This window comes from Schistocerca nitens, chromosome 10, assembly GCF_023898315.1.
Source record: "Schistocerca nitens isolate TAMUIC-IGC-003100 chromosome 10, iqSchNite1.1, whole genome shotgun sequence".
NCBI lineage: Eukaryota > Metazoa > Arthropoda > Insecta > Orthoptera > Acrididae > Schistocerca > Schistocerca nitens.
The window spans coordinates 1,665,729-1,690,610 of record NC_064623.1 but is presented as its reverse complement, the minus strand read 5'-3'; the positions used below and the strand labels follow the sequence as shown (position 1 = coordinate 1,690,610).

The 24,882-nt window shown below is 44.3% G+C and overlaps 1 protein-coding gene across 2 annotated transcripts in view; it reads right to left on the bottom strand.

Annotated features, from left to right (window-relative positions):
- The window catches only part of LOC126210143 (ubiquitin carboxyl-terminal hydrolase calypso), a 154,922-nt gene that overhangs the window by 4,807 nt on the left and 125,233 nt on the right, over positions 1 to 24,882 (bottom strand). The window contains exons 9-12 of one of the 2 annotated variants that reach the window (XM_049939293.1): positions 24,343 to 24,608; positions 21,475 to 21,630; positions 20,551 to 20,656; positions 19,557 to 19,708 (exon numbers count right to left, since the gene is read on the bottom strand). In XM_049939293.1, coding sequence (XP_049795250.1) covers positions 19,557 to 19,708; positions 20,551 to 20,656; positions 21,475 to 21,630; positions 24,343 to 24,608 — 680 coding nt within the window. The remainder of the gene's footprint in view (positions 1 to 19,556; positions 19,709 to 20,550; positions 20,657 to 21,474; positions 21,631 to 24,342; positions 24,609 to 24,882) is intronic. The other variant, XM_049939294.1, reaches the window with a different exon arrangement.

Here is a 24,882-nt window from a genome sequence, read left to right as displayed (position 1 = left end):
TGGAACACGTGAGGCAATACTAACCTTACGACTTATCTTAGAAGAAAGATTAAGAAAAGGCAAACCTACGTTTCTAGCATTTGTAGACTTAGAGAAAGCTTTTGACAACGTTAACTGGAATACTCTCTTTCAAATTCTGAAGGTAGCAGGGGTAAAATACAGGGAGCAAAAGGCTATTTACAATTTGTACAGAAACCAGATGGCAGTTATAAGAGTGGAGGGGCATGAAAGGGAAGCAGTGGTCGGGAAAGGAGTGAGACAGGGTTGTAGCCTCTCCCCGATGTTATTCAATCTGTATATTGAGCAAGCAGTAAAGGAAACAAAAGAAAAATTCGGAGTAGGTATTAAAATTCATGGAGAAGAAGTAAAAACTTTGAGGTTCGCCGATGACATTGTAATTCTGTCAGAGACAGCAAAGGACTTGGAAGAGCAGTTGAACGGAATGGACAGTGTCTTGAAAGGAGGATATAAGATGAACATCAACAAAAGCAAAACGAGGATAATGGAATGTAGTCAAATTAAATCGGGTGATGCTGAGGGGATTAGATTAGGAAATGAGACACTTAAAGTAGTAAAGGAGTTTTGCTATTTAGGGAGTAAAATAACTGATGATGGTCGAAGTAGAGAGGATATAAAATGTAGACTGGCAATGGCAAGGAAAGCGTTTCTGAAGAAGAGAAATTTGTTAACATCGAGTATAGATTTAAGTGTCAGGAAGTCGTTTCTGAAAGTATTTGTATGGAGTGTAGCCATGTATGGAAGTGAAACATGGACGATAACCAGTTTGGACAAGAAGAGAATAGAAGCTTTCGAAATGTGGTGCTACAGAAGAATGCTGAAGATAAGGTGGGTAGATCACGTAACTAATGAGGAGGTATTGAATAGGATTGGGGAGAAGAGAAGTTTGTGGCACAACTTGACTAGAAGAAGGGATCGGTTGGTAGGACATGTTTTGAGGCATCAAGGGATCACAAATTTAGCATTGGAGGGCAGCGTGGAGGGTAAAAATCGTAGAGGGAGACCAAGAGATGAATACACTAAGCAGATTCAGAAGGATGTAGGTTGCAGTAGGTACTGGGAGATGAAGAAGCTTGCACAGGATAGAGTAGCATGGAGAGCTGCATCAAACCAGTCTCAGGACTGAAGACCACAACAACAACAACAATCATTTCAAAAGTTGTTGTGAATGTATGCACTGCAATTTGCACCACTTGAAAGGACCAATACTTAAAGGTGTACTTGTGTTATTTTTTTTTAAGTTTTGAATATACGGTATATAAGTGCTACTCAGAGTTTTTCAGTCCTCGTCTATCGCACTGGACAAAACTGCACGGACTTTGTCACCTATCACTGCCAGTTTCTGTTTTCTGGCATGCTGAAATAAACAAGGGATGCAATCAAAACAAACATGAACTTCCATAAGCTAAGGCATTACGATACAAATAGAAAATCACTGTGTGGCATTATATGCATATTACTCAGAAAGAAATGATTGCCGACGTATATCTCACAAGGTAATGGTGTATCGGTGTGATGTAAAACCTTATATTCCACCACCGATGAGGTGCTTTGAATGCTTACGGTTTGGACACGTCTTCCTGCTGCAACACTGATCCCCTCTGTAGTGACAGTGGGCGCCCCATCCACGAGGGGAGTGCCTGTGCTTCCCTGCCAATGTGTGTAAATTGTAATGGGCAGCATTCTCCACACTCCGTTACATGCCCGGTTTTTGTGAAAGAAAGGATTCTAGAGTACAAAACCTTAGATCGGCTCACCTACACTGAGGCTTGTCAAAAATATGACTGACTCCATCCCGTGTCCATGACCTACTTTTTCTTCAAGTACATCCATGCCTCATCCCACCCCCCTCTTCTTCCCAGCCCCACACCCTTCACCCCCCATGCCTTCGGCCTCCTCCTCCTCCTTCTCCCCCACCCCTTCGGGTGACGCTCCCTCTCCCCCTCCTGAGAAGTACTCCCCTCCTTCAGTGGCCGCCGGTACTGGAGCTCCCTCCTGGGACTCCTCTTCACGAATGGGGTCTTTGTGGCACTCTGTCCATTTTTATCCATAACTTCCTTTCTTGTCGCTCTTTTCAGGTCCAAGTTGGCTCCTCCAACAGCTCTCCCCATCGGCAAGAAAATGGGGTTCCACAGGGTTCCGTGCTGAGCGTCCCTCTGTTTCTCATAGCCATTAGTGGTCTGGTGACAGCTGTTGGAGCGACAGTGCTCCCCCTCTTTGTATGCTGACGATATTTGTGTCTACCTCGCCTCCTCCGTAATGGGTGCTGCAGAATGCCCTGTACAGGGAGCAATCAGTCGGGCACACTCATGGGCTCTCTCCCATGGCTTTCAGTTTTTGGCGGCCACGACACGGGTCATACATTTCCGCTGTCGCCGTACAGTCCATCCCCATCCGGAACTGTTCCTCGACGGCCAGCCCCTCGAGGTGGTGGACACCCTTCGCTTCTTGGGTCTGGTCTTTGATGTCCGGCTGACATTCCTCCCTCATCTTCGCCAGCTGGAGAGGACGTGCTGGTCACATTTCAATGTTCTTAGGTGTCTGTGCAATACCTCCTGGGATGCGGACCGCTCTGTTCTCCTGCGATTGTATCAAGCGTCGGTCCAGTCTCATTTAGACTATGGGAAGTCCTGTCTAGGGTTCTGTGTCGCCTTCACACTATAGATAATAGACCCCATCCACTACTGTGGGGTCCGACTTGCGACTGGTGCCTTCTGGACTAGCCCCGTACTTAGCCTTCTCGCAGAGGCGGGATACCACCACTGTGAGTTTTGCGCCAGCAACAGCTGATATCTTACACGCTCTGCATTCGCTGCACCCCAAAGCACCCTAATTGTGGTCTCCTTTATCCGGACACGGAGATCACCCTGCGCAGCGGTGGCCACGATGTGGACTTACCGTAGCTGTCCGCATTCAGTCATTCTTTTCTGAGCTCCAGCGATTGCCTTTACCGCCTTTCGACTCTGCTGATGCACGTACCCCTCCGTGGTGCATCTCTTGGCTGTAACTCTGTCTTGATCTCTCAATCGATTCAAACGTTTCTGTCCCTGCTATGGCTCTTTGCCACCGGTTCCCCTGTCTCCTCAGTTCTTTTCAGGGTTCAGAAGTGATTTATACTGATGGCTCCACGGTTGCTGGCCACACTGGTTTTGCTTACACCTATGCGCGACACACAGAACTTCGTTCCTTGCCAGATGGCTGTAGTGTTTTTACTGCAGAATTGGTAGCCATCTTGCATGTACTGGACCATATCCGCCCCATCTCAGGGCTATCCTTCACTATCTATAGTGACTCATTGAGCGGTTTGCACGCTATCGGCCAGTGCTTCCCTCGCCACCTGTCGGTCATCGCTATGCAGGACTCCCTTTCCTTCCTCGCTCGACGTGGATGCTCGGTATTTTTCATTTGGACCCCAGGCCGTGTTGGGATTCCTGGCAATGAACTTGCCGATCGCCTGGCTAAATTAGCCACTACCAGGCCACCTCCTGGCATTCCGGAAATAGACCTTCGCTCCGCATTTCGTCATCAAGTTTTGGACCTTTGGGATGCAGAATGGATCACTCTTTCTTCGGCAAACAATCTAAGGGCAATTAAGGGTTCTACAACTCCGTGGCGGTCCTCCTTATGGGCCTCTGTTGTCCTATGCCAGCTCCACATCGGCCATACTTTTTTGATTCACAGTTATCTCCTCCGTCGTGAGGACCCCCCTCTCTGTCATTGTGAAGTGATGTTCACTGTGGCTCACATCTTATTGGACTGATCCAACTTAGACACCCTGCGACGGACTTTTATCTTTCCAGTCTCGCTACCCCTGGTGTTAGCTGACAATGCCTCAGCGGCGGATCCCACTTTACGTTTTATTCACGATGGGGGTTTTTCTCGCTTTATTTAAGGGAGGTGGTTCACCCCGGCCCTCTGCCTTCCCACTCCTTTCCTTACGGGGTCTGTTATGTCTTGAGCGCCTCTCTTGTCTCCTGTGCTTCTTCCTTCCCACCCCCTATCATTAGTCACTTTCTTTCCCTCACCTCTTCTTCTGCCCTTTTCCTTCCTTCCTTCCTGTCATTAGTTTATCATTTTATGGACATTGTAGTTCCCGCTCCTAATTTGGGATTTTATCAGTTTTAGTTAATCTAAGGTCAGAGGGACTGATGAGCGCTTAGTTTGGTCCCTTCTCTGACCGACGTGATACAGCCGAGTCACACGTACACCTTTCCTCGCCATATGCCTGAATTAAGATGCTTAAATCCTCTCCGCTCCATTTCATTTCTAGAATATGAAGTAATCAATAGAAATAATGCTTTCACAAACAGCTAGTACAAGAGAGTCTACTGGCAAAAAAATGGTTTTCTCTGCATTCATGAAAACCTACTTACAGGGAGAAAAAACCCAATACGAAATGAGCTACTAGCCACAAAGCAAATAACAAGCAGGAAACACTGCAGTAGCCCCTTCTGCGCATGCGTGCATTATCGCTGCCTAATGCGCATGCGCAAATTGACAGCTGTTTAGATCTGCTCTCTTTCCTGGTGCATGGATAATGTGTGTGCTACTTTTCGCAGATTCACCCATTCTACTGCTAGATGGCTGTCGTGCCAGACCAGTACCGTTTGCAGCAGATCATCATGTAATACCCGCTTAACAGTAGACTACTGAAAATACCTTGCTATGAAAAGATGAAATACATATTGTGGTGAAAGAAATGTAATGCAGTTAGGTGTTAATAATTTTCTGTTTGTTGAGATACACACAATCCACTTCAAATCAACAAGAATTTATCTGGGTGTTGTGGAGAATGCTAAAGAAGTGGTAAAAATCAAATATAGTTAAGATATTAAAATTAATCAAATTTTTTAGTAGGAACACTTTCAGGACTGTGAGAGTGCTTTAGAGATTGATGCGATCAGTAGGTTAGGTGTAACAAAAGAAATTTTGGATATTCTTCAACAGAACTCAAGGAGTCCTCAATGTGCAACTCACTGAAGTAGTCCCTCATCCAGAGCCACTGATACATATGACAGTTACAGCAAATACCTTTATACAGACCTCAGCAGAGGTGTGAATGATGTGAACAAAAGTTGTCGATGTACATTTTATTTAAACTGGATAAACTGAAAGATTTATTATGAAGTCTTATTGTATTATACTATTAATGCTATTTATAAAATGATACATTAACGGCAGATAACAAAGTTTATTTTTTTATTTTTAGTAAGACAAAGAAGGTATGGTACCAATAATTTACCTGTAAGGTTATACAAAGATATGGTTACAAGCAGTTGCTGTCATAAAAGGAAGGACCATTTGAAATTCTACTCATACATCAATTATGCTGTTTATTATGCATTGTCAGTACCACACTGCTGTCCTCGAGGGACACGTAAACAGGTAACACGTATGTGACAAACGTGCAGGGATTTGTCCATGTTTTAATACTTTTGTAGGCAGATATTTTTAGTATAAAGCAATCAATTATGAGAATATTTCATGATACTAGCCAGATTTTGATCATATCAGAGGACAATGAAGGAAACAGAGACAAAATTGACTGTAAAATTTATGTATGAACTTAACTAACAATTGGAAATAGGCAGAGGAGTATGAAAGTGGGTGGCTATAAGTGGATGCAATGACACACCACCTAGGACACTAGGATGTAAACTCTGAGAGTTCAACTCGACTGACACACCTTTGCAGGTGATGTGGCACTGACTACCAAAGACATCACTAATGCAAATTGAAACAAAATTGGAATGTTATAAGAGCAAACAGGGAATGGGGGGATTAAATACGTGTGTAGACCCACCACAGAATATCATAAGATGAGGAAATCTACAAAAGAGAGGTTTCAGAAAACAGATGCTCCATTTCAGTCAGTAATATACCAGTCAACTCCCATATATAAAATAGCTTTAAACATCCGACTACTTTACAAATGAGTTAATTTTGTGCTCATCAAACATTTCTGCTGGAGAGCTAATATTAACACTGTGGGCTGGCACCTCGGGCCATGTATGGACTGATCTTGTTATTAACAAGCTGAGAAACCAGGCGTTGTTCAGATATTTGTTTACAGTGGCCCCAGAGGCTTCGTACAAGTGGAATTTATTTTCGACTTATAAAGCTGAGCTGTATGCAACACCCGAAGCACTAGTACGTTTGGCAACATTAAGGAAGAACTCCTCTGCTTCACTAACACGGAAGAGAGCTACATAGAGCTAGCCGTGAGAAAAGCATCTGACACTAAGACCCAGCCCACAACACACAACTCTAGCTTCGCGCTTTGTTCACGGTCACAGCATTCCATAAGCGAAACAGTAAATAGTTAGCAATAACTGGGATTCAGTGCATAAAACCTCGCTTGCCTGTGCCTCTTCCCACCAAAATTTCTGCTTCTAAGATGTTACATTGCACAGAAATAACTTTAAAGTCTCTGTGAGTGAAGGGTTCTGAGGAGTGAGATAGTGTATGGCGATCTCGAGCGACGTTAACACTGCGCCTGACTTTCTGAAGTAATTTGAAAAGGGCATGCTAAAGCTCGACTTTCTCAAGCTGCAGCAAGTCTCACTTTGTGATTTTTCACTGGAGTCTTGAGACCGCACAGTCTTCTGCCTTTCAGTCCTTCTGGTGTATTCAGACAGACAACAATTTCCTACGCATTTTCATTCGTAAGCAAAACTAAACCAAAATATCAAAGAGCAGGCACCCAAACAACAAAGCAGACTTAGTTACTTCGTTTTCCTGGCAAAGAATATAAACAAAACCTACTGAAACAAGAAAAGCAACGTCGTTAAAATTTTAATACATAAAGTGAAATCAGTAAATCTGTATATATTAGCTCAATAAATTCAATGCCAGTTTTTATTCATCAAGATTAGATTGTGGCACTTAATTCTGTCACTGACATAAACTTCCGAAAAAACATCTGTCCTGAGTTAAAAGAAGAAACTAACTCTGCTATCTAGTGATTCTTTGATATACTGAGCTGTTACGATAAACACCCAAACTACTAAGCTGACGATTTTAAGTGATACTTTATTTTAAAGTATCTTTTTTTCTTTGTGTTCCCATTTTGATGAAATGGTTGGTTGGCTGGCTGGTCACTTGGGGTGGGGGAGACAAACAGCGAGGTCATCGGTAACAGAAATTAAGGGAGGAACAACACAGTCCAGTCAACTGGAAAGGAAAAGAGGCAAAAGGTATGCTGGAGCAACAGGAAGTGCAAAGAACAGGAGGGGGAGGGGGGAGGTGGCACAGGTTGAGAGCAGGTACGAAGCAAGGGCACTACGCACGACTGGGTGCCACCACCGCTGCTGACCACTCCGATCCCCACACAGTACGACAATTCTGACACTGTGGGGGCAAAACCCGGGGGAAGAAAACACTAGAAAAGGGGAAACAAAACATCACCTAGGATTAGACAAAACAAATTGGTAGGGAAAACCAGGCTGGTGTGGAGGCAAAGCCGAATGCCTCCCAAACCGGCATCAATATAAACTGAGGGACTCCAATTGTGGCAGGAAATTCAGGCACTTAAACACTGGAGGACAGCTTTGGTATAGAAAAAATAAGGACGGATGTAATCGAGCGAGGGTCATCCACCGACGCCTGGGACGAGAAAGGTGGAAGGGCACATTTAATGCGAGGGGCCAAAAGGTAGGGACAGTCCAAAAAACTATGGATCACCACGAGGGGCAGATGTGCAATCAGAAGCAGGGGGCCTCATTACGGCGTGAAAAAAACCGTGGGTCAACCTGGTACAGCCAATACGAAAATGGCAGAGGACGGTAGATGCTCACCTAGAAAGTTGCGGGGAAAAATGCACCATATGGGGGTCCCCTCGATTGCACGAAGTTTATTACACATTGGGCGGTCCTTCAGGAATCGTCCAGCAACTGAGCAAAAACGGATTTGACGTAAAGTTGCAAATGCGCCCCTGGAGGGGTCACGTAGAACGGGAGGTAAGTGGCTGCACGCCCTCCCCCCCCTCCCCCCCAGCCGGATGATCGGTGAGTTCATCACCTGGGATACCTATGTGGCCAGGCACCGAACAAGCTGGAAGAAAAGAGCAGATACCAATGGCATAGGAAACCCAGTGCCAACAAGAAGACTGTTCACAGAGCAGTGCAAAAGGCGCAAGTGGCCAAATGGCAGTGTGGACGGGGCGGCTGAGCCACAAACTTGACGATCGTAGTCCAGACATGACAATTGAGGCCCGATGAAAGCGGAGAAGAGTCGAACGATTCAAATCCCGAGAGGTGTGGGCGAGGAAGTGAAGGACACCGAGTTTACAGAAATAGCCAGTCTTTGGAAGGTGGATACGTGGCAACCCAGTACCGTATTTACTCGAATCAAAGCCGCACTCGAATCTAAGCTGCACCAGAAAAACGAGACTCGAAATCGAGGGAAAAATTTTTTTTACGAGTCTAAGCCGCATCTGAAATTTGAGACTCTAAATTCAAGGAGGGAGAAAAGTATTTGGTCGCACCTCCGAATCAAAACAAAGTTGGTCCACTGTAATATGAGACACAATTTAGGTATAATGAATGACGATACAGCTGCAGTAGTTTGGTTCGAGTCGTAAGCTTAGCAGTTAAGCTTTACGAGGTAGCCACTGCTATGCGTCAGGCGCTCTGTCCGTATTTATACGGGTACCCTTCCTTTTTCATGTGCTTCGTCTGATTTGAATTGATTGCTTATTTTTCTTCGATCTGATAAGTGCCGTTGTCTTTGTTATAGGTGTTTACGTCACTCTAAGCTGAAAATGCATTACTGTACTGTGTCGTGCACTGTTTGTCGCATTCTGATAATGAGTGTTTACAGCCTGTCGCCACTCACGGCATTGCTTGCTTTTGTGCGCGCAACCGCCGCTTACAATTTAAAAAAAAAAAAAAGAAAGAGAGGAATCGTCTCATTAGCGAAACAATGGCAAGAGACTGCTATTTGTTGTTACTTACACTGCTGCTTTCTTTGATAATGATCAACAAGAACCAAATAATAGACTGCATATGATAGACGATGTTCTGAACGAGAGTTTAGCGAAAATTTTTCTCCGTTTGAAAATCTTTGCAGACGCCTCTTCAGTACATGACATTCTGCACAGAAATTAGAGTCATCTTAGATTTAAAAATCTAGTCAATTGTCGTGCTCCATTTCTGACTGTATCACTATTAGGCATAAGAATAATACGAATATAAACATGACACGATATGTATATTCTTCCGCGTTTGCTGTTGTCTCACTCTAGTTTCGTAGTTTAGTAGGCAGACAGGATTTAAATGAGATAGCAGCAAACACGAAAGAATACATGGCAAAATGTTTATATTCGTATTATTCTTGTGGTGAAGAGAATACTGCATGTGATTCACAATTCATAAAAATTCCTATTAGCAACCATCTCTTCTCACAAGTAGGAAAAAATTCAGAACGTAGAGTTGGCCATATTGACAAATATCCCGAACAGTCTTGCCAGTCGGATTTTTGTAGTACACTGATTTGCTGCTACATTCGAAGATGAACAATACGGAATTTGTATTTACTTCGTCGGATAATGTAGGAAAATGCAGTGGTCGAAAGTCGGGGCGGAGAAAAAAGCTCATCTTCCACCTTTTTTTAAATTTATTTACTGATGCTGAGGTTTTGGCGCCAGTATTTATCTTTGTGCCTGCAAAGCACGCCTGTGTAGTGCTACATATATTCGACGGCAGAAGTTAGTTGTGGCGGCACCTACCAACATTTTTCGGAACTTCCGCTTACTTTGCACTCGATTCTAAGCCGCAGGCGATTTTTTGGATTACATAAACCGGAAAAAAAGTGCGGTTCAGATTCGAGTAAATACGGTAAGCTCGCCGTCTGAAAGAAGACCCAAGAAATGGAACAGGGGGACCACAGTCAGGCAGAGGCCGTCGAAGTAGAGCTCCAGATCGGGATGGACAGTAGTACGGCAACAGAAATGCACAACCCGTGGTTTAGGGGGAGGGAATTGAAAACCGTGTGAAAGTGTCCACGCGGAAGTGCGACGGATGGCACCCTGGAGTTGCCACTCCACAGAGACCACCGAATGAGAACCAGCCCAGATACGTAAATCGTCCACACGCAGAGCACAGGTGACCGACGGTCCGACAGATGCCACGACTCCATTCGTGATGAGAAAAAGAGGGACACTTAATACGGAGTCCTGTGGAATGTAATTCTCCCGGGCCTCCGAACTCTCGAGACGGGAAATGGGATCGATATACTGACAATGCCCGTACGGACCGATGCGGAAAGGCCACCGGAAGTTCTCAAAGGGCCGGCTGCCGGTTCCGAGAGGAAGCACAGAACCTGTGAAGGGCCGGTGAGTGAGCACCGCTGAAATGAGGTTCCTGGAGAATGGCACAAGCTGTGAAGTGAAAAGAAATAAGGGATTGTAATTCCAGAAGATAATGGTAGTATCTGTTACAATTCCTACGGATAAACACAGAGCGGGGATCCGAATGGGCCAAAGCCGGTCACGTTGCCAGGTCACCATCCGTCACCAATAAGGACAGGGTGACATCCATAAACAAGAGGTCTGACACAGGTTACAAGCCCGAAGACAGCATCTCCGGGAACAATGGAGAGGACTTGTACCGGGACTTGTGTCGTTTCTTCTCCTCCTCCTCCTCCCTCTCCTCTTTCGTAGGTCGAGGAGGGCGGGGCCCAGAGAGACAGCAGGCTTCAGCAAGAACTGAAACTGAGAGAGAGCGGACGACCTCAGGGCATATGGACTGTGAGTCCTGGCAGCAGGCCTGCAGTCTGGGAGATGCCAGAGGAAGGGGCCCCATTACCGGCAGGTGTCAAAGAAGGCAGACACTCCTCCAGCCGTGTAGGGGGAGTGGCACCCAGTGGGGAGGGTGTGGGCTCAGAAGAGCAGGAAGAGAGGAGAGCAGGGGCTGGACTGAAATAAGGAGGAGAGAGGCTGGGAAAAGGAAGTAACAGTCACAGTATGTCATAGATGCAAGGTGATGACAGTCGTATTTCTGACGAGCCTCAGTCATCGAGGGACTTGTACTCTGTATCTTCTTTTCTTTCTTATAAACCGGGCAATCCAGTGAGAGTAGAGAGTGACGATTAACACACACGGGCGGTGGAACACCGGGGCTCCCCTCTCGGAGTGGGTATCCACGTCCCCTATAAGGAGGGTTCGTAGTACGGCGGGAAGACGTGTGCCCGAAACGTAGACACCGAAAACACCTCACGTATGGCAGGATGTACAGTCTCATTCACAACAATAGCGTGTAGCCTCGACCTTCTCCGGTATAGTATCCCCCCTTCAACTGCCAGAATAAAGGCACCGTTATAAAAGTGGTTGTCCTTACGGCCTTCCTGAACGCGCAGAGCAGAATGAACACAATGTCGTTCTAGATCGGCACGTGATTCCTCGTCAGTTTGAAGGATGAAATCCCTATGACAGGTGACTCCCCGAACCGTATTCGCGAACTAGTGAGGAGTGATCGGACACCGGGATGTCACCGAGATTCTTACGGGAACGAAGGGCTGCATTTTGGGAGGGCTGCAGCAAGAGTTATGAAAAACAGCAAAACAGACTGCACCTTACTCAGAGAGTCCACTTCGCCAAACTTGTCCACGAAAAATAAGGGCTTAGTGGCAGTGAAAGTGTCCCTGTCAGTCCTGGCAGCAGGGGATGGGTGTCACCCCAAGTCAGCAAGCCTCGCCCTCCTCCCAGAGTGCAGCCGTGGAAAGGAAGGCCACACGTCATAAAAAGAAGTATTAGAAGATCCAGCTGTCGCCAAGAGTTCCGACGCTCCAGAATGTCGAACGACCACTCCTAGGTTTGCAGGGGAGGTAGGAGTCCAGGTATCACAAGAGTGATGCCTTTATTGTCAGGGGGCTCAACTGAGAAGGTATGTAATGACCCCACAACATAGATTGACTACTGTGCTGGCTCCCTAGGGTTAAAGGACACCGGTGTTGAGGAAAAGTAGGAAGGGGCATAAGGCCACACACCGAAGATGCTAGTAAGGTGTTCTTCCCAAGTTAGCTCATACTAACGAGAGAAAATTTAGAAGGTGAGGTCAAACCCCAAAAGGGGACCAAAAATGCCAAAAAACAAAGGTGCGAGAAGAAGCAAGAGGAACAAAAACAGAATACCAAAAACCAGACAGGGAAGTAATGCAGCCCGGAAGCAAAATAACGGCCGCAATAGCTCGTGACCCTGTGTGTGCCACACATGAACTTACAAAACAGCTGTCAGCCTCCTGGAGAGGATTTTGATGAAATAAAGCCTATATGTTGCCCTGAGCTACACTCGAGTTACCTGCAAAAACCCCACAAAAATTTGTCTAGTACTTTTGGAGATTATCGTAATCAGACAGACAGACAGACAGACAGACACAACGGTTTATTTGTATAGGTAGACTGGTAACCTACATTAATTAGTGTGTTATGAGCCCCCAGGAGAATAGTTACAGTAAGGATGTGACAAGTTGGCTGCTGGCCCCTGAATACTTATCGTTAGAAGTCCATTCAGAACAGTATATCGTGGTCGTTTTCTGGTCAAAATGCAGACACCCTTAGTGACATCTAAGTTGTTGGACTGTAACAGCCTAATGAAGGTTCTATATCTCGAATCATTTATGTGACACGATGATAGTTACGACCACACCATTTTCGATGTGAAAGTGTGTGTCACGATCGTCCTTTGGATATAAACCCCCACAACTCGAGAATGAAATCAGATATCCTTCTGCTCTCAATTTTAAATAACATTTTTATATTTTATCTAAATTTCATTCATTGGAATGCATGCACTAAAATCAGCCATACACAAAGTTTACACAAGCATTTTTACATCTGCAAAAATCTTTAAAATTTTGCGCAATGTTTTATTTAATTTGATGCAGCACAGTAGCTATGGCATATAATGAAAAGAAATTCAGTCCTTTACTCAATAAAGATGAAAGGCTGTTTCTTAAAAATACATAAGTATTTCGTAGCATCCGGCAAGTTCGCACGGACAGAACTGGGCATGTCGTTTTAACTTTTAACTTCCATATTTGCTCTTACTTTTTTCTTTGTTTCACTCTTCTCCATGTAGAATCAATTACTTTTGTTTACCTATCATAATATTTAGCCATTAGAAAATGCTGATCTGTCAATTAAAAACGAAAGACGAAATAATGTATTTATACTGACTGTGCAATGGTGTCAAAAATGTATTTTTTGTTACAACATTTATATTTTTGTGGATGATAATCGTCATACAAACATTCTTGTGGTACTATGGACAAAATAATGCAGATAAAGATTTAAATGAAAGAAGGGGTTGTAAGTAACATGAAATTCAAGTGAAATGGAGAATAAATATAATGAATGCAAAAACATAGACAAAAATATAAGATTTTACAACAGAAGAAATTAAACTGAAGTTTAATACAAATTAATAATTAAAAAGCACATGAAAAAATATTCCAAATGAAAGAAGAATGAAAGCAAGAAAAAATTAGAGCAAATCAAAAAGTTCGTATTATGATTAAAATGATGTGAATAATGATTGGAAACTGAAAATAACATTTCAACCAATAAATTGAATAAAAATAATGATCAAAATGATTTTGGTAAAGATTAGAAAATAAATAATTTCAAAGCACCTGAGGAAATTGGAACCCACAACCTTCCACATGTGAGGAATACGCCTTAACCGACCCCATACCCCTCCAGTCCGTGTATTGGTACTATATTTAAGGTTATAGACAATCACGTGAAATTCTGAAGCGCTCTTTCAGTGATTACTAGTAAACGAAGGTCGACCAGTGTGTGATGGCTGGAACCCTAACCTACATCACTGTATAGGTGGTTTGAAAAAATCAAACCCACCACTGGGTACCTCTCCTTGTCAAACACACAAACAAGTACAACAAGAAAAATAATATTATTGATAACATAATATAAATGGATAGATAAAAAAATCTACTCACCAAGCGACGGCAAGGGAACACACGCACAAAAGCATTTAACTTACATGAGCTTTCGGAGCCAGTGGCTCCTCCTCCTGGCAAAAGAGTTGAAGGGGAAGGAAGAGGGGTGAAAGAAAAGGACTGGAGAGGTTTAGGGAAAGGGGTACATTTCAGAAAAGTCACCCAGAACCCTGGGTCAGGGGAGACTTGTCGGATTGGACGAGAAGGAAAGACTGATTGTCGGGGCTGCACTGGTCGAGATTTGAAAACCAGATAGCTTAAAGGTGGAAGACAGGGTAATATTTGAGACAAGAGATTACTACTAAAACATCATGCACGAGTTAATAAGAGTGAAAAGCTAAGTGCATTGCACGTAACGGAGGCAGGTCGGGGGATTGCGGAAAATAGGCATGTCAGAAAATGAATGATGCAGAAAACTGAAAAAGGGAAAGAAAGGAGTAGTTACTGTGAATAAATGCTGAGACGGAAGGAATTAACGTAAATTAAGGCCATTTGGGAGGTGAGAACCGAGGACATGTTGTAGTGCTAGTTGCTACCTGTGGAGTTCTGAGAAACTGGTGTCTGGGGGAGAATCCAGATGGCGCGTGTGGTGAAACAGGTGCCGTGGTCACGATTGTCATGTTGTACAGCATATTGTGGGGTGCCTGTATACTCCCTCTGCCTATGCCCATTCATCCTGTCTAATAACTGAGTGGTAGGCACACCGAAGTAAAAGGCAAAACAGTGTTTAGGCAACAGCTGGTATATGACATATGTCGTTCTACAGGTGGCACTCCCTTTGATAGTATATGTTTTGCCAGTTACAGGGCTGGAATAGGTGGTGGTAGGAGGGTGAATAGAGCAAGTCTTGCAGTGGGGATGGTCACAGAAGTAGGAGCCATAGTGTAGGGAGATGGGTGCAGAAGGAACATAGGGTCTGACAAGTATACTGCGGAGCTTGGGAGGGCGACGAAAAGCTTTTCTGGGTGTGGTAGGCAAAATCTCAGACAAAATGGATCTCATTTCTGGACACGATTTTAGGGTGGCCTGACTGATACATTCGAGACCAGGATATTACTGGGTCACAAGTGGTGTGCTCTGAAGTTGTTTCTTAGAGGGATCAGCAGTACAAGGATTGGATTGATGGCCCAGGAAATCTATTTTTGAAATGGGCTGTTGTGACAAGTACGTCCAGTGAAGGCCGAAGTGAGAGTGACGGTGTATTGCTGTAAAGAGTCTGCACCCGAATGAATACGTCTGCCTCGAATGCCGAGCCTGTACGGGAGGGAAAGTTTGACACGGAAAGGATGGCAACTGTTAAAATGAAAGCACTGTTGTTTGTTACTAGGTTTGATGTGGACACAAATGTGTGGACGGTGTTCGGTGAGGATGAGATCAACATCAAGTAAAGTGGCAGGGGATTCAGAATAGGACTGTGTGAAATTTAATTTGGAGAATGGCATCAGTGGTGACAAGTACGAGGTGTGTGGTGGGAAGTGGGACGGGCACAGATTTCAGATGATCAAGGAAATGGTTGTATCTTTAATATAGGAGGGAATTCTTTGTACTACAGGTTGCAGGTGTTGATCAACTAAGTCAGATATACATTCAGTGAGAGCTTTGAAACCAGCTGTTATAGGATGGTCACGATTTGTGGATCTTAGGTGTAAGTCCTTGTGGTGGGCCTATAGGTTTTAAGGACGGACTGCAGGTCAGTTTGAATCACAGGGATGGGATACTGATGACAGATGCTGTAAGTAGAGGTTTCAGACAGCTGGCATATACCTTCATTATCGTACTCCTTTCGGGCAAGTCCCACAGTGGTAGTTCCTTTGTCTGCTGGGAGGATAATGATGGAGTCATCAGCCTTTAGGGAATGCAGAGTCTGCAGTTCTGTTGAGGACAGGTTAGGGTCATGTTGTAAGGACCTGAGGAAAGATTGTGAAGTAATGCTTGATGTGAGGAATTCTTGGAAGGTTTGTAAGGGATGGTTCTGAGGTAGTGGCGGTGAGTCAAGCTGAAATCACGGTTGGGACTGTTCAAGGCAGGGTTCAACGTCAGATCTGCTTTTGGGATTGGGTTGTAAAGTAACTTTAACAAATTCATATAAGACAGTTACAAATGAATTTTAAGATGATGGAATTGTTCACAACCATCCGATTATTATCAAAATGCATTTCTCCTTCACTTCAGAGTCACTAGAAATTGTTTCATACTTCTGTCTCTTACGGTGATAACACAGAAGAAAATGAGGGAAGAATTCAGTTTACTTCACTCTAATGATTCTTCCACACCTGAGGAAAAATGCAACCTCACAAAGCTCTTAAAAGCATGCACATGATAAAATTACTCATCTGTGGCTACTTTTGGGAAAAACAGTTACCTTTCTGTATCTAACACACACACACACACACACACACACACACACACACACACACACACACACACACACACACACACACAGACAGACGGGAGGAAGGAAGGAAGGATAGATGTCCATGACATTGCTGCCACACACTCATTTTCTGGTCACTATGATGAACAACACACCTTTAGCCACAATTAATTATCCTTTGAAGGCATCGCCTACAGACCAATCTGCAGTATGGCTGCAGACACATGCACAACACCTTCCTATGCCCACATATTTGTGGGTCATATAGAGGAACCCTTCCTAGAAAAACTCCTCCCAAATCTCTCACCTAGTCAACATTAACCGACGATATCTTCACAGCCTCCACCTTACTCTAAAACCTCGACAGTTTCTCCCCCGTACACTTCACCCATTCCTCCTCGGCCCGACGAGTCACCTCACTCAATGTCGATCTTCGACTCGCAGATGTTGTCGCTCGGTGCTTCTGGCCGCACAAAACCTACGGATCACTGATGACGAGTTCATTTTGACAGCTGGCACCCATTTCGCACTCAGAAATTCCTCGGAGCCTAGCCACCTGCAGTGACGAGTATTCCGTGACAATTTCCAAATAAGCCAAGGGTCTCACCGAGGCCTTCGAAGACTGAAACAGGTCTTTTGTGTCTCGATTATCGGGTCACCTACTGACCCCCACTTACATACTGACTGGCTACAAAGGAGTGCCCTCTCACGACTCGATACAACCATTGACCAAAGCCAGTGAATCACTTTCTCTGCCACAGTTTCGACTACCTCTCTTAGTGGCCTGAAATGAGAAAGATCCTCACCATTATCGTTCCCACCCCTACCACTACAGTATTCACCCAGCTGACCTAAGCAATATTCTCGTCCATCTCTATTCCAACCCTGCTCCCGCAACCCTGCTCCCGATCCCTCGCCTCATGCCTTATACCCTGTGATAGTCTTAGATGCCGGACCTGTCCCGCACATCCTCCCACTACCATCTGCTCCAGTGCTACAGGCATCTCCTACCTCATCAACAGTAGGCTACCTGAGAAAGCAGCCACATCATCTACCAATGTACCCGCAGCCACTGTGTGGAATTCTAATTGAGAATCACCGCAACGAGCCGTCTGTGACAGAGGACGGCCATCTGGCAGTCGAGTGTGTCGCACAACACAGTGCAGTCGACTCCGATGACTGCTTCACAGCCTGCACCGATGGGACCCTTCCCACAGACACGAGCTTTTCTTGATGAAGACATTCTGAATGTCAAAATTTTAACAGTAAATCACCTAAGCATTTGTAACGAAGTTCCAGAATTTCTGGAATTTATTTCTCTCCAGGAAAGATGGCATCGTCAAATTATACACGGAACCAAGAGCTGGATGAAACCTGAAGTAGAAGGCTCCAAAATATTTAACAAGACACAAAGTGTATATTTGAAAAAAAGTCAATAGGTTCTACAGAAAGGGGAGTGTTCATTGCAATCGACAAAACTAATGCGCCTATTGAGGTCAAAACTGAGTCCGCCTATGATGTGAGTGTAATCGGCCTCAGCAAACGCTAGTTAATCGTTGGATGTTGTTATCGGCCACTAAGTTCTGCCGTAAAGATTGTAGAATCATTCGAAAAAAGTTGTTTATCCTACTCAGTAACGGTCCCATAATGATCAGTGATACTGAAGAATCAATCAAATTACATTTCCTTAGGATTCTTCCTGTAAATCTGTCTGGCATCTACTTTTCCTCCATTTTATATAGTCATTACTCTTAAGTTCAACAAAAATAATCAATTATTGATAATATAATGTAAATGGAGAGAGAAAAATCTACTCACGAAGCGACAACAGGGGAACGCACACACAAAAGGATTGAACTTTCAAAAGCTTTCGGAGCCAGTGGCTCCTTCTCCTGGTGAAAGAGTTGAAGGGGACGGGAGAGGGGTGAAGGGAAAGGACTGGAGAGGTTTAGGGAAAAGGGTTCAGTTTAGAAAAGTCACCCAGAACCCCGGGACAGGGGAGACTTACCGGACGGGATGAGAAGGAAAGGTTCAATCCTTTTGTGTGCGTGTTCCGCTGCCGCCTCTTGGTATGTAGATTTTTTAATCTGTCCACTTACATTATATTACTTTTAAGTTCGTTCCGATAGAAATTCCAAGATATTTTACGGTGGTTACTGTTTTCGGCAATGTTCCATCAATAGTGTTGTTTTATAGTAGTGGATTTCTTCTTCTATATATGCACAATATGTTACATTTATTTATATTCATTGTCAACTGCTACGATGGAAAGGATCCACTGTTGTTTACTAACAAAAGTAGAGACTGCTGCACTCTCAGTTCAAACACAAACACAGTACTGTTGACACACGAAAGTCGGTAGGAATTTACTGATATAAAGACCAATGTGTGAAGCCTACATCAACATCCAATGTCAAACCTAAGTGATAGATTTTACTGAGAACCAGAGAAAATTGTGTCCATAAAATGAGTAACTGGGCCAAAGGCTTCTATCTCGTCATTTGTCAACTGGTCTGGTGTGGCAACAGAAGAAAGAAAAGCAGAAGCTTTAAATTTCACTTTAAAAAGTCATCTACACAGGAATATCATACAGACATACCGTCACGCAGATTGCTGTAAGGAAGACACAGAAGTAGGCATCCTTAGTGTCGAGAAGCTACTGACAGAGTCGAAAAATCACCAGGAATGCCAATTCGGTTTCACAGAGAGTACCTTTCGGCACCGGTACCTCACTCAGCTCGCACTACCGTGAATTTCTTGCCCAGTGCAAAGTCCCGAGCGACTGGAACATGGTGCGAGCGACTCTCGTACGTGTGAAGGGTAAATGAACGGTCCCACATTATGATAGGCCAGTACTCTTAACATCAGTTCACTGCAGAATTTCGGGCATACTCCAAGTTCGAATATAATAGATTTCCACGAGACAGAAAAGCTTCCGCCCACAAATTGGCAGAGATTTATACAGTACCTTTCGTGTGAAACTCAGCTCCCCTTTCTCTTACACGATATCCTGCTAGACATGGACGGAGGATGACAAGAAGATTACAGTGTCCTACATTTACAGAGAGCATTCTACACAGTGCACCACTGCAGACAGTTAACGAAGGTCAGAGCGTACGGAATAGGTTCCAGAGACGTGGGTGGCTAGAAGACTTCTCGAGAATACAACGCCGTACATTGTCCCAGACGTCGAGTGTCGGGTGCCTCACCTCTGGAGCGTGCGGGCGGGTGCCGGCGACTTCTTGTGCTGCTGCACCTGGTGCTGGAGCACAAGGTCCGCCAGCTGCCCCTGCTGTGCCAGCATCGACAGGAACGTGCAGATGAACTCGTCGTAGTTGTGCGTCCGCCGGCAGTCGTCCACCTGCCACAGACAGACCGTGAAGTTGTAACAGAAGTACAAATGATTTTAAGAAGAAGAATTGAGGTGAACAGGAAAACGTAACCCACATTTGCTCACCTAGAGGTGGTTTTTGATAAATTCGACCGGAATGTACTGTTTGGAGAATTGAGTAAAACTGGTACGGACTGAACAGATAAAAGATTTGTTCTCTATACGTACAAAAGTCTGAGTACAGAAATAGTTACCACTCGCATTATGGAAAAGTAGTCTGACAGAACGCGTATAATTCGAAATACTTAATGGTACCGGCTATATATAGTTCCTGTTACTAACTACTGTATATACTCCCATCTGAAAATGGTGTTTAACAGAACTGTGACTAGTTGAAGAAGAATGACAGAAGATTGTGGACAGTACAAATGAGTTCTGCACGAAAAACAGAAGACTGGGAAAAACAAATGTAGAAATAAGGAGACACTTACAAATACAATGTAAAAGAGGTTGCGTATGAGAGTACAGAACAACATAAAATTAAAAATACAAAGGCACAACCAGAAATACACATACACACATTCCAAGGTAGAGGAAACCGATGGAGTGAATGTCAAAATTGTAAAAGATTGACTCTGTCGATAAGAAGTAAAATTTGTCACAGATTGCACTGTCTAGTGTGTGTCGAGGTATACAACAATTTTGCAAATCAACACAGGAAATGGTCATTCCTATGTTGTGGTCATCAGGGTCCCACAGACGAGCAACGTTGTAGTGATTCGAGAATTTCCGCGTAAAGTCTGGAACCACCCTTCTTTCTACTGTGACGAACACACAATATTTTAAAAATAAGTGTGAGAGAATGTACATACTGTGCGACACGTGTTTGTGTGTGCAGGCTGGAAAGGAGCCACGCGCACAAGGTAGACGCGACGGTCTAACGGCATCGACAAGTCTCTGCCGCTCGCGCCACGGAAGCTGTATTGGAAGAACAAGGTGTGTTTATGTATCTTATGGTGTTTTATATCATTGACTGTTGTAACAAGAAAAAAGAAGAACAGTTGAAACATTGTTAATTAAACTTCACGTATTGGACTCGCTAGAGCCAAGACAGGTTCATATATTATGTGGTTGTAGAACCAAATATACTGGAGATGTTTTTAATCAAGTCTAACACAAGACAAGTCAGTTGACTTGCAAGTATTCTAATACTTATGTTAGAAGGAATGAATTTGTTATTTGTGGACGTTAAACCATATGAAGACTGAACTAAAAGTATTCTGCGAGTATCACTTATTTCAGGAAGGGGGGAGAGAAGGAGAGAGGGAGAGAAGGAGAGAGGGAGAGAGGGGGGAGGGAGAGAGAGAGAGAGAGAGAGAGAGAGAGAGTCTGATAAATTCCGTTAACCAGCAGTATTCTTTGGAGATCGACGAAGCCGGCTATCCAGAGAAGATCAGCTGTGCGGCAAGTAAGTCAACTGATGTGAGAGAGGTGTGAATTTTGCATGCAATCCAGTTTCACACCACACTCCAGGTCGTCTAAAGCATTAGAACGGTGCCCCTGTCACTTGCCGTTGATCTACACAGGTTACCCAAAACTTCAAAACTTTGTCTGCCGAGTAATGTCGGAATTCAGCTTCTAGCTTTAGTAATTCCTAAAATATAAAAAGATTGACAACTGTCCCTTCTATTTACAAGATATAACCTCTCTGCAGAAGAATTCCTTCGGCAAGCGTACATACAAAATAACTAAAATGTAAAATGACATGTGCATCTTAAAAATAACACACAGAATACCTTGTACTTGTTGCGTTTATCATTTTCCTCTTGAAGACTTAGCTCACACACTCCAATTTCATTTTCCAAGTTCTTAAGTAATGCGAGAAGATCCTTCGGTGCAAATTTATGCGGTTCGAAGAGCTCCGGATATTTGCTGCACATCTTCAAATCCACCTGCAATGAATACAAATCATATGTAAACTCTTGCTGACACACAGATTGGGTGATTACTAAAATGTATAGAACAGAAGGCATTAAAATGGGCAGAGAGTAACTTAACATTAGTGACTCAAATATTCTCTCGAGATGTCATCAGAATCTTCTCTTCCCATTCCAATATATTACGTCGTTTCCCAGCCATCTAATAGTCTCTAACACTTCTGCAGACTCGCCAACACATTAAAGCCTCCAGCGGTGCACAACAGACGTGATATCGCATTTCATCTAACCACCTCGTTCGCCTGCTTAGCTAAGTGGTAACTTGCTCGCCTCCCGTGCAGCAGGCCCGAGTTCGATTCCTGGCCAGGTGTCGTGTTGTCCTAGTCGTAATTTTCATCCTCATCACCGGCACGTAGCGTCGACTGAAATAAAACTCGCGCTTCTCCCTCTCTGTTGCCCTTGTGCAAATGATACAATGTCACCAGCGAGAGTGAAAGTGTTCCCAATGTGTCCCATTAACACGTATTACTTCTCCAGTTCCCCAGGTCTTCCTGTGAGTGTGCTGTGAATAATTTTGGTGATTCTGAATTTCTTCACCCGAGTCTATCGCTACGCTGGGAAGTTGTAGCAGTGACGTACATACTATTCTTCGTGCTAACACAAGCAGCTGGCCGACGCCTCGTTTGTCGAGAGCTGGTGGCACACATTTTGCCAAAACTGAGTCAAAATCTCTCTCGAGAACAGACGAATCTTACACAGAGTGGCCACTCGTAATCACTCCTCACGACCTGGAACTTGCCCATTGTGCTACCCCACTACTAAAGCCAGTCCGTTCCTTTGGCAGAGTAAAATCAAATGTTTGTCCGACACGGTCAGTGACAACTTCAATGAACTTACCCTACTTCGGAGAGAAGAGGCTCACACTACTGTCGTTTTAAGTCTTCTCTGTTTCCTTTTTGCTGTAACCATTTTGGACTACACGAGCCACTGCTGCCATAATAGCACCAATCGCATCGGAAAGCTGGCACGACGTTTTGGCTCCTTTCTCACTTGAACACGCAATTCTTTGAGGTTATAATCTAGGGAAGAATTTTCCAATACAGATTGTACTTGTACTGCAGATGACGTTTTGCACTAATTATAGACATGAAGCTGAAATAGCCAGACAGCCAGAGAACATGCATAAGATAATGTTCAATTAATAATAATAATAATAATAATAATAATAATAATAATAATAATAATAATAATAAGTTTTTAATTGTTCGGGTGATTTCAGACCACAGACTCTGAGGCATAAACCTGTTATATTTCTCATCCTCAGAATGCCACAAACTCCTTATTTCTTGTCCTAAACTCACAAGTTTCTCACGATCTTTGTTTCACATGTCGGAATGTCGCCCGTTCGACCAATGAAAACGAACTGTTCTGAACACTGCCAAACGTCATCCGACGTTCGTACGGTCAGGTGTCAAGATCAGTTGCATCGAGACCACACACATATTGCAATACTGCTTTGAAAAGATTGGCCGTCTTTGGACAGTGTCGGTCATCGGCAGAACCACTGATGTCTTGCCCAGAATTGCGTTGGACGATAGACTTTTCTTTAAGTTGTGGTGGTGGTGGTGGTGGTGGTTACTGTTTAACGTCCCGTCGACAACGAGGCCATTAGAGACGGAGCGCAAGCTCGGGTTAGGGAAGGATTGGCAAGGAAATCGGCCGTGCCCTTTCAAAGGAACCATCCCGGCATTTGCCTGAAACGATTTAGGGAAATCACAGAAAATCTAAATCGGGATGGCCGGAGACGGGATTGAACCGTCGTCCTCCCGAATGCGAGTCCAGTGTGCTAACCACTGCTCCACCACGCTCGAATGCGAGTCCAGTGTGCTAACCACTGCACCACCACGCTCGGTTTTTCTTTAAGTACATAACCTCCATCAAGTATGTTCTGTCCTCCACTGAGCCATTTTGGTAGCTATTCTTCAAAATGTAGGATCTCACCTAGCTGGGTCTCGCTTCTTCCCTGCATACACTGGCACCAGTCCGAACGTTGCGACTGTTGTCAGCTTGGATGATGGTATCCCAAAAGTTTTGTGACAGTCAAACACTCGTATATCTTTGACGTCATTTTGTACTGTAGTACATTACACACGGCTCAGTAAGCAAACGAGTGACGTTAACAGTAAAACGTTGAAACATTCTACATCTACATCTAAACTCTGCAAATCACATTTAAGTTCATCAAACCACCTTCACAATAATTCTCTAATATTTCAATCTCGAACAGCACACGGAAAAAAAGAAGACCTATACCTTCCAGTGCGAGCTCCGATTTCCCTCATTTTATTACGACGGTCACATCTTCCTATGTAGGTCGGCATCAGCAAAATATATTCGCATTCAGAGGAGAAAGTTGGTGATTGAAATTACTTGAGATGATTCCACCGCCACGAAAAACGTCCATCCCAAATCCTGTATGATTTCAGTGACACTCTTTCCCCTGTTTCTCAAGTAAAATATGTCAGATAGCCGAGGACATCAAATTACAGCATCATTTTGGGTGGCAGCTTTATCGAACAAACCAAAACAATACAGATTTCTCGTATTTATCAAAGATTTTCTAATGCGTCAGACACTCGGTTTCATTTATCAAGATACAAATAGTAAAAGTCAAATTTGTGTGTCCTTTCAATACAAAATGAAACAGTACACAGTGAGATTGCAAACCTTTTTCTCGTGCTCCACAGCAGTAGCGGCAATTGCAGAAGCGCTCCCTACTGACACGCCGTCAGCCGGCCCAGGCTGCACCTCTCCGCACACAGCCGGGAAGTGGCCAGGGGAGGGCGAAGCTGCAGGCGTCGACGACGCAGACGAGGGCGAGGTGGTCGACGAAGCGGGAGTTTCAGGGCAGAGCTTCTTGCCGGGCGGCACCGCAGCATCACCACTGCCCGACGGCCGCTTTGTACCGGGACCTACCAGCGAGACGCGGCTACCTGTGACCGGGAGCAGAGTGTGCTGTCAACATGCACAATGCACATCCAGTTGTCAAAATTCGTGGGAGAGCACTCTTTTCCACTCATCCACATATTGATCCTTCTCATTAAGTTGGCGAGGATACGGGAAGGGAAAGAGGTGTGTGTGTGTGTGTGTGTGTGTGTGAGAGAGAGAGAGAGAGAGAGAGCGAGAGAGCGAGAGAGAGAGAGAGAGGTGGGGGGATGTAGGTCATCTGTAGTTGATGAATATTGAATGTACTGACAGTGACAATAA